This window comes from Bombina bombina, chromosome 6 (assembly GCF_027579735.1).
Source record: "Bombina bombina isolate aBomBom1 chromosome 6, aBomBom1.pri, whole genome shotgun sequence".
Classification (NCBI taxonomy): domain Eukaryota; kingdom Metazoa; phylum Chordata; class Amphibia; order Anura; family Bombinatoridae; genus Bombina; species Bombina bombina.
In genome coordinates, this window is record NC_069504.1 from 925,598,908 (window position 1) to 925,616,785 (window position 17,878).

The 17,878-nt window shown below is 44.0% G+C and overlaps 1 protein-coding gene across 2 annotated transcripts in view; it reads right to left on the reverse strand.

Moving 5' to 3' along the window:
* The window catches only part of SPDL1 (spindle apparatus coiled-coil protein 1), a 293,738-nt gene that overhangs the window by 231,529 nt on the left and 44,331 nt on the right, over window positions 1–17,878 (reverse strand). For both annotated transcript variants that reach the window (XM_053718566.1, XM_053718565.1), the window contains exon 6: window positions 14,813–14,911. In XM_053718566.1, coding sequence (XP_053574541.1) covers window positions 14,813–14,911 — 99 coding nt within the window. The remainder of the gene's footprint in view (window positions 1–14,812; window positions 14,912–17,878) is intronic.

The following is a 17,878-nucleotide window of genomic DNA, read 5'->3' on the forward strand; positions in this document are numbered from 1 at the left end:
GACAAGACAGGAACCTAAACAGAAGGCACCACTGCTTGAAGAACCTTTCTCCCAAAAACAGCCTCAGACGAGGCAAAGGTATCAAATTTGTAAAATTTGGAAAAAGTGTGAAGAGACGACCAAGTTACAGCCCTGCAAATCTGTTCAACAGAAGCATCATTTTTGAATGCCCATGAGGAAGCCACAGCCCTAGTCGAATGAGCCGTAATTCTTCCAGCAGTCTCATATGCAAAACGAATGATACTCTTCAGCCAAAAAGAGAGGTAGCCGTAGGTTTCTGGCCCCTACATTTTCCAGAAAAAACAACAAATAATGAAGATGATTGACGAAATTCTTTAGTCGCCTGCAAGTAAAACTTCAAGGCACGGACCACGTCCAAGTTATGTAACAGACGTTCCTTCTTAGAAGAAGGATTAGGACACAAGGAAGGAAACATAATTTATGCTTACCTGATAAATTCCTTTCTTCTGTAGTGTGATCAGTCCACGGGTCATCATTACTTCTGGGATATTACTCCTCCCCAACAGGAAGTGCAAGAGGATTCACCCAGCAGAGCTGCATATAGCTCCTCCCCTCTACGTCACTCCCAGTCATTCGACCAAGGACCAACGAGAAAGGAAAAGCCAAGGGTGAAGTGGTGACTGGAGTATAAATTAAAAAATATTTACCTGCCTTAAAAACAGGGCGGGCCGTGGACTGATCACACTACAGAAGAAAGGAATTTATCAGGTAAGCATAAATTATGTTTTCTTCTGTTAAGTGTGATCAGTCCACGGGTCATCATTACTTCTGGGATACCAATACCAAAGCAAAAGTACACGGATGACGGGAGGGATAGGCAGGCTCTTTATACAGAAGGAACCACTGCCTGAAGAACCTTTCTCCCAAAAATAGCCTCCGATGAAGCAAAAGTGTCAAATTTGTAAAATTTGGAAAAAGTATGAAGCGAAGACCAAGTTGCAGCCTTGCAAATCTGTTCAACAGAGGCCTCATTCTTGAAGGCCCAAGTGGAGGCCACAGCTCTAGTAGAATGAGCTGTAATTCTTTCAGGAGGCTGCTGTCCAGCAGTCTCATAAGCTAAACGAATTATGCTACGAAGCCAAAAAGAAAGAGAGGTAGCGGAAGCTTTTTGACCTCTCCTCTGCCCAGAGTAAATGACAAACAGAGAAGACGTTTGTCGAAATTCCTTAGTTGCCTGTAAGTAAAATTTTAGAGCACGGACTACATCCAGGTTGTGCAGTAGACGTTCCTTCTTTGAAGAAGGATTTGGGCATAAAGAAGGAACAACAATCTCTTGATTGATATTCCTGTTAGTAACTACCTTAGGTAAGAACCCAGGTTTAGTATGCAGGACTACCTTATCCGAATGAAAAATCAAATAAGGAGAATCACAATGTAAGGCTGATAATTCAGAGACTCTTCGAGCCGAGGAAATAGCCATTAAAAATAGAACTTTCCAAGATAACAACTTTATATCAATGGAATGAAGGGGTTCAAACGGAACGCCCTGTAAAACATTAAGAACAAGGTTTAAACTCCATGGTGGAGCAACAGTTTTAAACACAGGCTTAATCCTGGTCAAAGCCTGACAAAAAGCCTGGACGTCAGGAACTTCTGACAGACGTTTGTGTAACAGAATGGACAGAGCTGAGATCTGTCCCTTTAATGAACTAGCAGATAAACCCTTTTCTAAACCTTCTTGTAGAAAAGACAATATCCTAGGAATCCTAACCTTACTCCAAGAGTAACCTTTGGATTCACACCAATATAGGTATTTACGCCATATCTTATGGTAAATCTTTCTGGTAACAGGTTTCCTAGCCTGTATTAAGGTATCAATAACTGACTCAGAAAACCCACGTCTTGATAAAATCAAGCGTTCAATTTCCAAGCAGTCAGCTTCAGAGAAGTTAGATTTTGATGTTTGAAGGGACCCTGTATCAGAAGGTCCTGCTTCAGAGGTAGAGACCAAGGTGGACAGGATGACATGTCCACCAGGTCTGCATACCAAGTCCTGCGTGGCCACGCAGGTGCTATTAGAATCACTGATGCTCTCTCTTGTTTGATTCTGGCAATCAATCGAGGAAGCAACGGGAAGGGTGGAAACACGTAAGCCATCCTGAAGTCCCAAGGTGCTGTCAGAGCATCTATCAGGACTGCTCCTGGATCCCTGGATCTGGACCCGTAACGAGGAAGCTTGGCGTTCTGTCGAGACGCCATGAGATCTATCTCTGGTTTGCCCCAACGTCGCAGTATTTGGGCAAAGACCTCCGGATGAAGTTCCCACTCCCCCGGATGAAAAGTCTGACGACTTAAGAAATCCGCCTCCCAGTTCTCCACTCCCGGGATGTGGATTGCTGACAGGTGGCAAGAGTGAGACTCTGCCCAGAGAATTATCTTTGATACTTCCATCATAGCTAGGGAGCTTCTTGTCCCTCCCTGATGGTTGATGTAAGCAACAGTCGTGATGTTGTCCGACTGAAACCTGATGAACCCCCGAGTTGTCAACTGGGGCCAAGCCAGGAGGGCATTGAGAACTGCTCTCAATTCCAGAATGTTTATTGGCAGGAGACTCTCCTCCTGACTCCATTGTCCCTGAGCCTTCAGAGAATTCCAGACGGCACCCCAACCTAGAAGGCTGGCTGTTACAATTGTCCAGTCTGGTCTGCTGAACGGCATCCTCCTGGACAGATGTGGCCGAGAAAGCCACCATAGAAGAGAATTTCTGGTCTCTTGATCCAGATTCAGAGAAGGGGATAAGTCTGAGTAATCCCCATTCCACTGACTTAGCATGCACAGTTGCAGTGGTCTGAGGTGTAAGCGTGCAAAGGGTACTATGTCCATTGCCGCTACCATTAAGCCGATTATCTCCATGCATTGAGCCACTGACGGGTGTTGAATGGAATGTAGGGTGCGGCAAGCACTTTGAAGTCTTGTTAGCCTGTCCTCTGTCAGGTAAATCTTCATTTCTACAGAATCTATAAGAGTCCCCAGGAAGGGAACTCTTGTGAGTGGAACGAGTGAACTCTTCTTTTCGTTCACCTTCCATCCATGTGACCTTAGAAATGCCAGCACTAACTCTGTATGAGACTTGGCAGTTTGAAAGCTTGAAGCTTGTATCAGAATGTCGTCTAGGTATGGAGCTACCGAGATTCCCCGCGGTCTTAGTACCGCCAGAAGAGCACCCAGAACCTTTGTGAAGATTCTTGGAGCTGTAGCCAATCCGAATGGAAGAGCCACAAACTGGTAATGCCTGTCTAGGAAGGCAAACCTTAGGTACCGATAATGATCTTTGTGAATCGGTATGTGAAGGTAAGCATCTTTTAAATCTACAGTGGTCATGTACTGACCCTCTTGGATCATAGGTAAAATTGTCCGAATAGTCTCCATCTTGAACGATGGAACTCTTAGGAATTTGTTTAGGATCTTTAAGTCCAGGATTGGTCTGAAAGTTCCCTCTTTTTTGGGAACCACAAACAGATTTGAGTAAAACCCCTGTCCCTGTTCCGATCGTGGAACTGGATGGATTACTCCCATTAACAAGAGCTCTTGTACGCAGCGTAGAAACACCTCTTTCTTTGTCTGGATTGTTGACAATCTTGACAGATGAAATCTCTCTCTTGGAGGAGAGTATTTGAAGTCCAGAAGGTTCAATTCATGCTGTTTTAGGGGCAGCAGCAGGTTTCCTGGCCTGCTTGCCCTTGTTCCAGGACTGGTTAGGTTTCCAGCCTTGTCTGTAGCGAGCAACAGCTCCTTCCTGTTTTGGTGCAGAGGAAGTTGATGCTGCTCCTGCTTTGAAATTACGAAAGGAACGAAAATTAGACTGTCTAGCCTTAACTTTGGCTTTGTCCTGAGGCAGGGCATGGCCTTTACCTCCTGTAATGTCAGCGATAATCTCTTTCAACCCGGGCCCGAATAAGGTCTGCCCTTTGAAAGGTATATTAAGCAATTTAGACTTAGAAGTAACATCAGCTGACCAGGATTTTAGCCACAGCGCCCTGCGTGCCTGAATGGCGAATCCTGAATTCTTCGCCGTAAGTTTAGTAAGATGTACTACGGCCTCCGAAATGAATGAATTAGCTAGTTTAAGGACTCTAAGCCTGTCCGTAATGTCGTCCAGAGTAGCTGAACCAATGTTCTCTTCCAGAGACTCAATCCAGAATGCCGCTGCAGCCGTGATCGGCGCAATGCATGCAAGGGGTTGCAATATAAAACCTTGTTGAACAAACATTTTCTTAAGGTAACCCTCTAACTTTTTATCCATTGGATCTGAAAAAGCACAGCTATCCTCCACCGGGATAGTGGTACGCTTAGCTAAGGTAGAAACTGCTCCCTCCACCTTAGGGACCGTTTGCCATAAGTCCCTTGTGGTGGCGTCTATTGGAAACATTTTTCTAAATATCGGAGGGGGTGAGAACGGCACACCGGGTCTATCCCACTCCTTAGTAACAATTTCAGTAAGTCTCTAAGGTATAGGAAAAACCTCAGTACTCGTCGGTACCGCAAAATATTTATCCAACCTACACATTTTCTCTGGTATTGCAACTGTGTTACAATCATTCAGAGCCGCTAACACCTCCCCTAGTAATACACGGAGGTTTTCCAGTTTAAATTTAAAATTTGAAATATCTGAATCCAGTCTGTTTGGATCAGAACCGTCACCCACAGAATGAAGTTCTCCGTCCTCATGTTCTGCCACCTGTGACGCAGTGTCTGACATGGCCCTAATATTATCAGCGCACTCTGTTCTCACCCCAGAGTGATCACGCTTACCTCTTAGTTCTGGTAATTTAGCCAAAACCTCAGTCATAACAGTAGCCATATCCTGTAATGTGATTTGTAATGGCCGCCCAGATGTACTCGGCGCTACAATATCACGCACCTCCCTCTGAGCGGGAGATGTAGGTACTGACACGTGAGGAGAGTTAGTCGGCATAACTCTCCCCTCGTTGTTTAGTGAAATTTGTTCAATTTGTAATTCTAGTGAAGTACCATTCCCCAGAATACTGAAGTGTAAAGTATACATACATGACATTATATCGGTATGGCAGGATTTTCTCATCAATTCCATTGTCAGAAAATAAAAGCTGCTACATACCTCTATGCAGATTCATCTGCCCGCTGTCCCCTGATCTGAAGTTTACCTCTCCTCAGATGGCCGAGAAACAGCAATATGATCTTAACTACTCCGGCTAAAATCATAGCAAAAACTCTGGTAGATTCTTCTTCAAACTCTGCCAGAGAGGTAATAACACACTCCGGTGCTATTTTAAAATAACAAACTTTTGATTGAAGATATAAAACTAAGTATAATCACCATAGTCCTCTCACACATCCTATCTAGTCGTTGGGTGCAAGAGAATGACTGGGAGTGACGTAGAGGGGAGGAGCTATATGCAGCTCTGCTGGGTGAATCCTCTTGCACTTCCTGTTGGGGAGGAGTAATATCCCAGAAGTAATGATGACCCGTGGACTGATCACACTTAACAGAAGAAACAATAATTTCCAGATTAATATTTTTGTTGGAAACAACCTTAGGAAGAAAACCAGGTTTGGTACGTAACACTACCTTATCAGAATGCACCTCGCCACAGCTCTGCTGCGGCGCCTACCTGCCCCCAGAAAAACACTGAATATTCCGTGAACAGCGCTCCCAAGTCTATTTGTGAACTTGCATACACAAACTGACTTAGGCCCCACCGGAACCCAGAGACTTGCTGCCGATCGAGGATCCGGATGACTACTGCGCGGCTGAGCGCGCAAAGCTAGGCCCCGCCCATCGTGGGCGTAATTCAAGTCCCCAGCAGAGAAACCGCATGGGAAGAAAAAAATGTCGGTTTAACCCCATAAACCAAATAAAGAGAACCGCCAATGTGCCCCTCTTAAAACACACACTCCCCTGACCAGTCATAAGTTTCACCACAGGTAACGTTAGCCCTTGGGGAACAATCCGCATCTCCCAGCATCAGCCCAACACACAGTATACTGAAGTATAAGTTAACTGCACAAAACACAGTTGATAGCACCCAAAAAAAGAAAGGGGAATTCCAGGCACACCATTTCATTTTAAACTGTGCATACTGATTACCCCTCCCCGATACAGGGAATAAATGTCATTCTGTTCTGATATATCTAGTTTCCCCAGAAGCAAATGACTGAACATACCTCAATGCTGAGAGCAGCATGACACGGTTCCACACAATAAAGATGTTCTTTTCACTACCTTCAACCGATCTGTGGGAACAAGCAGGATCTTAGATAATGTTTGCTAAGATCATCATCATCAGGGCAGAAAATAATATGTCTCCACCCTCTTGGGGAGTCATTGAATGATGAGTTCTCCCTGAGAACTAGTACTCACTGGTACCATTTTAAAAATAAAAAAACCTCTTGATTGAAGAATCTAAACTAACACCTCACTTTACCTCTTCCTATCACTAACACAGGCAAAGAGAATGACTGGAGTGGGAGGGAAGGGAGGAGCTATATATACACAACTCTGCTGTGGTGCTCTTTGCCTCCTCCTGCTGACCAGGAGGCGATATCCCATAAGGATGAAATCCGTGGACTCGTCATATCTTTAAAAAAAAGAAAAGTAAAAGAAAAGGGATACCCGGTCTCTCCCACTCCTTAGCAATAACTTCAGAAGCTCGGTCAGGGACCGGAAACACATCAGTCGAGAAAGGAACCTCGAAATATCTGTTCAGCTTACTGGATGTTTTAGGGACAGCCACAACCGTGGAGTCGCTGTCATCTAAATTAGCTAATACCTCCTTAAGTAATTGACAGAGGTGCTCTAGTTTAAACCTAAAGGACACAAACCTTAGTATCAGCGAGAGGAATTACACTTTCAGAATCCGAAATCTCGCCTTCAGATGCTACTACGGCATCCTCCTCCTCAGGAGTCTGAGAGGAGGTCTCCGAAACCGCAGAAATTGCATCAGAAACCTCGCTTACTGAATGCCCTATCTTCCTTTTACGCTTCCTAACACAGGGAAAGCAGACAGCACATCAGAGATTGTGGAGGACATGAGAGATGCGATGTCCTTTAAAGTAACTCCAGCGGGAGCTATAGAGGAGGCGCAGGGCACTGTTTGTGAGGGCGGTAAAGCTTGGAGCGCTTGAGGAGAAAGTTGCGGCATATATTGTACCTCATCATTAGATTCCTGGACAACATCCACCTAAGAAGAAGTTGGCTCAGAAAAAAATGTATCCTTATAACTTAAAGTCCTCTCAATACGAGGGACAGAAAGGTACTGGTGGATCCATAATAGCACTAAAACACAAAGAGTCCCTTGATCCATATTGGTTCACACTTAGGAAATGTTTTAAATAAAAACCTGAAAATGTAACAACAAATGTTATGCCCCAAAAAAACGTTACTGTCTCTTTAAATTCAAACCGCAACTATTTTTCTGCGGTCTGTGAAAAACATAATTTATGCTTACCTGATAAATTCCTTTCTTCTGTTGTGTGATCAGTCCACGGGTCATCATTACTTCTGGGATATTATCTGCTCCCCTACAGGAAGTGCAAGAGGATTCACCCAGCAGAGTTGCCATATAGCTCCTCCCCTCTACGTCACCTCCAGTCATTCGACCAAAGACCAACGAGAAAGGAGAAGCCAAGGGTGTAGTGGTGACTGAATTATAATTTAAAAAATATGTACCTGCCTTAAAAAACAGGGCGGGCCGTGGACTGATCACACAACAGAAGAAAGGAATTTATCAGGTAAGCATAAATTATGTTTTCTTCTGTTATGTGTGATCAGTCCACGGGTCATCATTACTTCTGGGATACCAATACCAAAGCAAAAGTACACGGATGACGGGAGGGATAGGCAGGCTCATTATACAGAAGGAACCACTGCCTGAAGAACCTTTCTCCCAAAAATAGCCTCCGAAGAAGCAAAAGTGTCAAATTTGTAAAATTTGGAAAAAGTATGAAGCGAAGACCAAGTTGCAGCCTTGCAAATCTGTTCAACAGAGGCCTCATTCTTAAAGGCCCAAGTGGAAGCCACAGCTCTAGTGGAATGAGCTGTAATTCTTTCAGGAGGCTGCTGTCCAGCAGTCTCATAGGCTAAACGTATTATGCTACGAAGCCAAAAAGAGAGAGAGGTAGCAGAAGCTTTTTGACCTCTCCTCTGTCCAGAATAAACGACAAACAGGGAAGAAGTTTGGCGAAAATCTTTAGTTGCCTGCAAGTAGAACTTGAGGGCACGAACTACATCCAGATTGTGTAGAAGACGTTCCTTCTTTGAAGAAGGATTTGGACACAAGGAAGGAACAACAATCTCTTGATTGATATTCCTGTTAGAGACAACCTTAGGTAAGAACCCAGGTTTAGTACGCAGAACTACCTTGTCTGAGTGAAAGATCAGATAAGGAGAATCACAATGTAGGGCTGATAACTCAGAGACTCTTCGAGCCGAGGAAATAGCCATTAAAAATAGAACTTTCCAAGATAACAATTTTATATCAATGGAATGAAGGGGTTCAAACGGAACACCCTGTAAAACGTTAAGAACTAAGTTTAAACTCCATGGCGGAGCAACAGTTTTAAACACAGGCTTGATCCTAGCTAAAGCCTGACAAAAGGCCTGGATGTCTGAATTTTCTGACAGACGCCTGTGTAACAAGATGGACAGAGCTGAGATCTGTCCCTTTAATGAGCTAGCCGATAAACCCTTTTCTAAACCTTCTTGTAGAAAAGACAATATCCTAGGAATCCTAACCTTACTCCAGGAGTAATCTTTGGATTCACACCAGTATAGGTATTTACGCCATATTTTATGGTAAATCTTTCTGGTAACAGGCTTCCTAGCCTGTATCAGGGTATCAATAACTGACTCAGAAAAACCACGTTTTGATAAAATCAAGCGTTCAATTTCCAAGCAGTCAGCTTCAGAGAAGTTAGACTTTGATGTTTGAATGGATCCTGAATCAGAAGGTCCTGTCTTAGAGGTAGAGACCAAGGCGGTCAGGATGACATGTCCACTAGATCTGCATACCAAGTCCTGCGCGGCCATGCAGGCGCTATTAGAATCACTGATGCTCTCTCCTGTTTGATTTTGGCAATCAATCGAGGAAGCAGCGGGAAGGGTGGAAACACATAAGCCATCCTGAAGTTCCAAGGTGCTGTCAAAGCATCTATCAGAACCGCTCCCGGATCCCTGGATCTGGATCCGTAACGAGGAAGTTTGGCGTTCTGGCGAGACGCCATGAGATCTATCTCTGGTTTGCCCCAACGTCGAAGTATTTGGGCAAAGACCTCCGGATGAAGTTCCCACTCCCCCGGATGAAGAGTCTGGCGACTCAAGAAATCCGCCTCCCAGTTCTCCACTCCCGGGATGTGGATTGCTGACAGGTGGCAAGAGTGAGACTCTGCCCAGCGAATTATCTTTGATACTTCTATCATTGCTAGGGAGCTTCTTGTCCCTCCTTGATGGTTGATGTAAGCTACAGTCGTGATGTTGTCCGACTGAAACCTGATGAACCCCCGAGTCTTTAACTGGGGCCAAGCTAGAAGGGCATTGAGAACTGCTCTCAATTCCAGAATGTTGATTGGCAGGAGACTTTCCTCCTGACTCCATTGTCCCTGAGCCTTCAGAGAATTCCAGACAGCGCCCCAACCTAGAAGGCTGGCGTCTGTTGTTACAATTGTCCAGTCCGGCCTGCTGAACGGCATCCCCCTGGACAGATGTGGTCGAGAAAGCCACCATAGAAGAGAGTTTCTGGTCTCTTGATCCAGGTTCAGAGTGGGGGACAAATCTGAGTAATCCCCATTCCACTGACTCAGCATGCACAATTGCGGCGGTCTGAGATGTAGGCGTGCAAAGGGTACTATGTCCATTGCTGCTACCATTAAGCCGATCACCTCCATGCATTGAGCTACTGACGGGAGTTGAATGGAATGAAGGACACGGCATGTATTTAGAAGCTTTGTTAATCTGTCTTCTGTCAGATAAATCTTCATTTCTACAGAATCTATAAGAGTCCCCAAGAATGGAACTCTTGTGAGAGGCAAGAGAGAACTCTTCTTTTCGTTCACTTTCCATCCATGCGACCTTAGAAATGCCAGAACTAACTCTGTATGAGATTTGGCAGTTTGAAAGCTTGAAGCTTGTATCAGAATGTCGTCTAGGTACGGAGCTACCGAAATTCCTCGCGGTCTCAGAACCGCTAGAAGGGCACCCAGAACCTTTGTGAAGATTCTTGGAGCCGTAGCCAATCCGAATGGAAGGGCTACAAACTGGTAATGCCTGTCTAAGAAGGCAAACCTTAGATACCGGTAATGATCTTTGTGAATCGGTATGTGAAGGTAAGCATCCTTTAAATCCACTGTGGTCATGTACTGACCCTTTTGGATCATGGGTAAGATTGTCCGAATAGTTTCCATTTTGAACGATGGAACTCTTAGGAATTTGTTTAGGATCTTTAAATCCAAGATTGGCCTGAAAGTTCCCTCTTTTTTGGGAACCACAAACAGGTTTGAGTAAAACCCTTGTCCTTGTTCCGACCGCGGAACCGGATGGATCACTCCCATTAATAATAGATCTTGTACACAGCGTAGAAACGCGTCTTTCTTTATTTGGTTTGTTGACAACCTTGACAGATGAAATCTAGAAGGTATCCCTGAGATATGATCTCTAGCGCCCAGGGATCCTGGACATCTCTTGCCCAAGCCTGGGCGAAGAGAGAGAGTCTGCCCCCCACTAGATCCGGTCCCGGATCGGGGGCCCTCGGTTCATGCTGTCTTAGGGGCAGCAGCAGGTTTTCTGGCCTGCTTGCCCTTATTCCAGGACTGGTTAGGTTTCCAGCCTTGTCTGTAACGAGTAACAGCTCCTTCCTGTTTTGGTGCAGTGGAAGTTGATGCTGCACCTGCTTTGAAATTCCGAAAGGGACGAAAATTAGACTGTCTAGCCTTAGCTTTGGCTTTGTCTTGAGGTAGAGCGTGGCCCTTACCTCCTGTAATGTCAGCGATAATTTCTTTCAAACCGGGCCCAAATAAAGTTTGCCCCTTGAAAGGTATATTAAGTAATTTGGACTTAGAAGTTACATCAGCCGACCAGGATTTTAGCCACAGCGCCCTACGTGCCTGAATGGCGAATCCTGAATTCTTAGCCGTAAGTTTGGTTAAATGTACTACGGCCTCCGAAATGAATGAATTAGCTAGTTTAAGGACTCTAAGCCTGTCCGTAATGTCGTCCAGCGTAGCGGAACTAAGGTTCTCTTCCAGAGACTCAATCCAAAATGCTGCCGCAGCCGTAATCGGCGCGATGCATGCAAGGGGTTGCAATATAAAACCTTGTTGAACAAACATTTTCTTAAGGTAACCCTCTAATTTTTTATCCATAGGATCTGAAAAAGCACAGCTATCCTCCACCGGGATAGTGGTGCGCTTAGCTAAAGTAGAAACTGCTCCCTCCACCTTAGGGACCGTTTGCCATAAGTCCCGTGTGGTGGCGTCTATTGGAAACATCTTTCTAAATATTGGAGGGGGTGAGAACGGCACACCGGGTCTATCCCACTCCTTAGTAACAATTTCAGTTAATCTCTTAGGTATAGGAAAAACGTCAGTACTCGCCGGTACCGCAAAGTATTTATCCAACCTACACATTTTCTCTGGTATTGCAACAGTGTTACAATCGTTAAGAGCCGCTAAGACCTCCCCTAGTAATACACGGAGGTTTTCCAATTTAAATTTAAAATTTGAAATATCTGAATCCAATCTGCTTGGATCAGAACCGTCACCTACAGAATGAAGCTCTCCGTCCTCATGCTCTGCAAGCTGTGACGCAGTATCAGACATGGCCCTAGAATTATCAGCGCACTCTGTTCTCACCCCAGAGTGATCACGCTTGCCTCTTAGTTCTGGTAACTTAGCCAAAACTTCAGTCATAACAGTAGCCATATCTTGTAATGTTATCTGTAATGGCTGCCCAGATGTACTAGGCGCCATAATATCACGCACCTCCCGGGCGGGAGACGCAGGTACTGACACGTGAGGCGAGTTAGACGGCATAACTCTCCCCTCGCTGTTTGGTGAAATTTGTTCAATTTGTACAGATTGGCTTTTATTTAAAGTAGCATCAATACAGTTAGTACATAAATTTCTATTGGGCTCCACCTTGGCATTGGAACAAATGACACAGGTATCTTCCTCTGAATCAGACATGTTTAACACACTAGCAATAAACATGCAACTTGGTTACAATCTTATTTAACAAAAACGTACTGTGCCTCAAAGAAGCACTAAACGATTAAATGACAGTTGAAATAATGAACTGAAAAACAGTTATAGCATCACTCTTTAAAAACAACACAACTTGTTAGCAAAGGTTTGTTCCCATTAGTAAAGTAACACTAATTAAATTTTAAACATAAAAATCACAGAGCAACGTTTTAAAACACAGTCACTACATAAGTCTCACAGCTCTGCTGAGAGAATCTACCTCCCTTCAAAGAAGTTTGAAGACCCCTGAGTTCTGTTAGAGATGAACCGGATCATGCAGAAAATACAAGAGTAACTGACTGGAAATTTTTGATGCGTAGCAAAGAGCGCCAAAAAACGGCCCCTCCCCCTCACACACAGCAGTGAGAGAGAAACGAAACTGTCATAATCAAAACAAGCAAACTGCCAAGTGGAAAAATAATGCCCAAATATTTATTCACTCAGTACCTCAGAAATGCAAACGATTCTACATTCCAGCAAAAACGTTTAACATGAATTAAATACCTATTAAAAGGTTTAATGTACTTTTACAGAGTAATTCCGGTGAAATACCATCCCCAGAATACTGAAGTGTAGAGTATACATACATGTCATTATAACGGTATGGCAGGATTTTCTCATCAATTCCATTCAGAAAATAAAAACTGCTACATACCTCAATGCAGATTCAACTGCCCGCTGTCCCCTGATCTGAAGCTTTTACCTCCCTCAGATGGCCGAGAAACAGCAATATGATCTTAACTACTCCGGTTAAAATCATAAGAAAAACTCTGGTAGATTCTTCTTCAAACTCTGCCAGAGAAGTAATAACACGCTCCGGTGCTATTGTAAAATAACAAACTTTTGATTGAAGTTATAAAAACTAAGTATAATCACCATAGTCCTCTCACACCTCCTATCTAGTCTTTGGGTGCAAGAGAATGACTGGAGGTGACGTAGAGGGGAGGAGCTATATGGCAACTCTGCTGGGTGAATCCTCTTGCACTTCCTGTAGGGGAGCAGATAATATCCCAGAAGTAATGATGACCCGTGGACTGATCACACATAACAGAAGAAATTAGTAATAATACCCTCTGCCTATTATTACACTTGCAGCCACCTCCACACCTCAGCAACACTGCTGAGGCACCTACCTTACTGGCCAAAAGTTGAGTGAGCTCCCTGCATGCAGAAAACAATCCGAAAACAGCCAGGAGAAAAATTTCAATCGTCCAGTCCTAGGAGGCATGTATAGCACGGAACATGCGCACCTATACCGGGCATAGGCAGATTCTACTCGTAATGTCCTCCAGACTGCAGCACATAGAAGTGGTGTGCAAAGAAAACAGATCCGCACATCGTGGGCGTGCTCTAAGAGAAAGCTCTCTTCTCGGGGAAAAGTTAACCCCCTAACCACAAATAGCCCTCTTGCAGCGCTAAAACCAGCCCCAGTGCCTGCTAAAAAGTACTGTCAGTAGTCCTCTCCTAGCTGAGGAGAGTTTATAAACGAAATAAAGTGCCCCAAGTTGCTTGAGCCCCTTTATATAAAGCATAAGGTATAACCAAAGTGCTTACTTTTGTTCTGAGCTGTCTCCTGCTCCCAGAAAATAAGAATAGCACTTACCTTATATTACTGCCTGACAGTAAGGCAGTTCACAGGTTTTAAAGGTCCTCTTCCTCACATCGACCTGCAGAAAAATCAAAGACTGAGTCATATTCCCTCAGACTATAGGCAAGTAGGGCAGCATAAATATGGGAGGCACAGTGAGAAACATGTCCCACAAGTTCCCATTGCTCTAAAGCCACCAAAGCTCTACTGAAAAGACTGATATGGACTACGGCTACACCCTAGAACAAAGCAACACAATCTTGCACTACTTTAAAAATAATAAACTCTTGATTGAAGAATCTGTACTAACACCTCACTTTACCTCTTCCTATCACTAACGTAGGAAAAGAGAATGACTGGGGTGGGAGGGAAGGGAGGAGCTATTTAACAGTTCTGCTGTGGTGCTTTTTGCCTCCTCCTACTGACCAGGAGGTGAATATCCCAATAATTAAGATGATCTGTGGACTCATCGTGTCCTAAAAAAGAAAACTCTATGCGAGTGAGAACAATGTTATCTATATGGAACACATGAACTAGCACTGTCTAGCTGTAACAAAAACTGTCAAAATGCATCAAGATAAGAGACAGCCTTCAAGGATATAGAAATTAGCATATTAATCTACCTAGGATTAGCTATCGACAAAGAATACCAAGAGAACAAAGCAAATGTGATGATACGAGTAAATTGGGAAGTTGCATGCCCAATCTGAATAATGAATGTTTAATTTGAACTAGTGTCCCTTTAAGATTCAAATTTCTCTGTAAAAAAAAAAAAATATCATCATCACAAACACACATACATTTGAAAGCCGAGTGGCAGTAAGAAGCTGCAAGATACCACAAATAAAGGTATTAATATAAAACAGCTAGAGGTTTGAGTTTGAGGAGCATTACATAACAGCCAGCATAAAAAAAAATTAACGATAATTATGATGCAGGTAAAACCAAATGTATTTGTTAATTTTGAAGTTGAAAAACATAATGCCATACCTCAGCAAACAAAGAGTTTCCTCTGCTGTTTGGGTCCTGAGCCTCACGCAAAGCTTGATCAAGTTGAACTTGCAACTCTTGGTTCACTTCACGAGCTTTCTGCAAACAGAAAGAAAAAAAAAAAAACAATCACTTTAGCTGTGTGTGTGTGTGTACCTAGATAAGAAACAGTGCAATAACATGAAACCCACCTTTTTTTCCATGATTCAGATACAACATAAATTTTTAAACAACTCACTAGTTTACATCTATTATCTAGTTACGTACTGGCATATATGAGCCTTTAAAGGAAAAACATAATTTATGCTTACCTGATAAATTCCTTTCTTCTGTTGTGTGATCAGTCCACGGGTCATCATTACTTCTGGGATATTATCTGCTCCCCTACAGGAAGTGCAAGAGGATTCACCCAGCAGAGTTGCTATATAGCTCCTCCCCTCTACGTCACCTCCAGTCATTCGACCAAAGACCAACGAGAAAGGAGAAGCCAAGGGTGTAGTGGTGACTGAATTATAATTTAAAAAATATTTACCTGCCTTAAAAAACAGGGCGGGCCGTGGACTGATCACACAACAGAAGAAAGGAATTTATCAGGTAAGCATAAATTATGTTTTCTTCTGTTATGTGTGATCAGTCCACGGGTCATCATTACTTCTGGGATACCAATACCAAAGCAAAAGTACACGGATGACGGGAGGGATAGGCAGGCTCATTATACAGAAGGAACCACTGCCTGAAGAACCTTTCTCCCAAAAATAGCCTCCGAAGAAGCAAAAGTGTCAAATTTGTAAAATTTGGAAAAAGTATGAAGCGAAGACCAAGTTGCAGCCTTGCAAATCTGTTCAACAGAGGCCTCATTCTTAAAGGCCCAAGTGGAAGCCACAGCTCTAGTGGAATGAGCTGTAATTCTTTCAGGAGGCTGCTGTCCAGCAGTCTCATAGGCTAAACGTATTATGCTACGAAGCCAAAAAGAGAGAGAGGTAGCAGAAGCTTTTTGACCTCTCCTCTGTCCAGAATAAACGACAAACAGGGAAGAAGTTTGGCGAAAATCTTTAGTTGCCTGCAAGTAGAACTTGAGGGCACGAACTACATCCAGATTGTGTAGAAGACGTTCCTTCTTTGAAGAAGGATTTGGACACAAGGATGGAACAACAATCTCTTGATTGATATTCCTGTTAGAAACAACCTTAGGTAAGAACCCAGGTTTAGTACGCAGAACTACCTTGTCTGAGTGAAAGATCAGATAAGGAGAATCACAATGTAGGGCTGATAACTCAGAGACTCTTCGAGCCGAGGAAATAGCCATTAAAAATAGAACTTTCCAAGATAACAATTTTATATCAATGGAATGAAGGGGTTCAAACGGAACACCCTGTAAAACGTTAAGAACTAAGTTTAAACTCCATGGCGGAGCAACAGTTTTAAACACAGGCTTGATCCTAGCTAAAGCCTGACAAAAGGCCTGGATGTCTGAATTTTCTGACAGACGCCTGTGTAACAAGATGGACAGAGCTGAGATCTGTCCCTTTAATGAGCTAGCCGATAAACCCTTTTCTAAACCTTCTTGTAGAAAAGACAATATCCTAGGAATCCTAACCTTACTCCAGGAGTAATCTTTGGATTCACACCAGTATAGGTATTTACGCCATATTTTATGGTAAATCTTTCTGGTAACAGGCTTCCTAGCCTGTATCAGGGTATCAATAACCGACTCAGAAAAACCACGTTTTGATAAATCAAGCGTTCAATTTCCAAGCAGTCAGCTTCAGAGAAGTTAGACTTTGATGTTTGAATGGACCCTGAATCAGAAGGTCCTGTCTTAGAGGTAGAGACCAAGGCGGACAGGATGACATGTCCACTAGATCTGCATACCAAGTCCTGCGCGGCCATGCAGGCGCTATTAGAATCACTGATGCTCTCTCCTGTTTGATTTTGGCAATCAATCGAGGAAGCAGCGGGAAGGGTGGAAACACATAAGCCATCCTGAAGTTCCAAGGTGCTGTCAAAGCATCTATCAGAACCGCTCCCGGATCCCTGGATCTGGATCCGTAGCGAGGAAGTTTGGCGTTCTGGCGAGACGCCATGAGATCTATCTCTGGTTTGCCCCAACGTCGAAGTATTTGGGCAAAAACCTCCGGATGAAGTTCCCACTCCCCCGGATGAAGAGTCTGGCGACTCAAGAAATCCGCCTCCCAGTTCTCCACTCCCGGGATGTGGATTGCTGACAGGTGGCAAGAGTGAGACTCTGCCCAGCGAATTATCTTTGATACTTCTATCATTGCTAGGGAGCTTCTTGTCCCTCCCTGATGGTTGATGTAAGCTACAGTCGTGATGTTGTCCGACTGAAACCTGATGAACCCCCGAGTCTTTAACTGGGGCCAAGCTAGAAGGGCATTGAGAACTGCTCTCAATTCCAGAATGTTTATTGGCAGGAGACTTTCCTCCTGACTCCATTGTCCCTGAGCCTTCAGAGAATTCCAGACAGCGCCCCAACCTAGAAGGCTGGCGTCTGTTGTTACGATTGTCCAGTCCGGCCTGCTGAACGGCATCCCCCTGGACAGATGTGGCCGAGAAAGCCACCATAGAAGAGAGTTTCTGGTCTCTTGATCCAGATTCAGAGTGGGGGACAAATCTGAGTAATCCCCATTCCACTGACTCAGCATGCACAATTGCAGCGGTCTGAGATGTAGGCGTGCAAAGGGTACTATGTCCATTGCTGCTACCATTAAGCCGATCACCTCCATGCATTGAGCTACTGACGGGAGTTGAATGGAATGAAGGACACGGCATACATTTAGAAGCTTTGTTAATCTGTCTTCTGTCAGATAAATCTTCATTTCTACAGAATCTATAAGAGTCCCCAAGAATGGAACTCTTGTGAGAGGCAAGAGAGAACTCTTCTTTTCGTTCACTTTCCATCCATGCGACCTTAGAAATGCCAGAACTAACTCTGTATGAGACTTGGCAGTTTGAAAGCTTGAAGCTTGTATCAGAATGTCGTCTAGGTACGGAGCTACCGAAATTCCTCGCGGTCTCAGAACCGCTAGAAGGGCACCCAGAACCTTT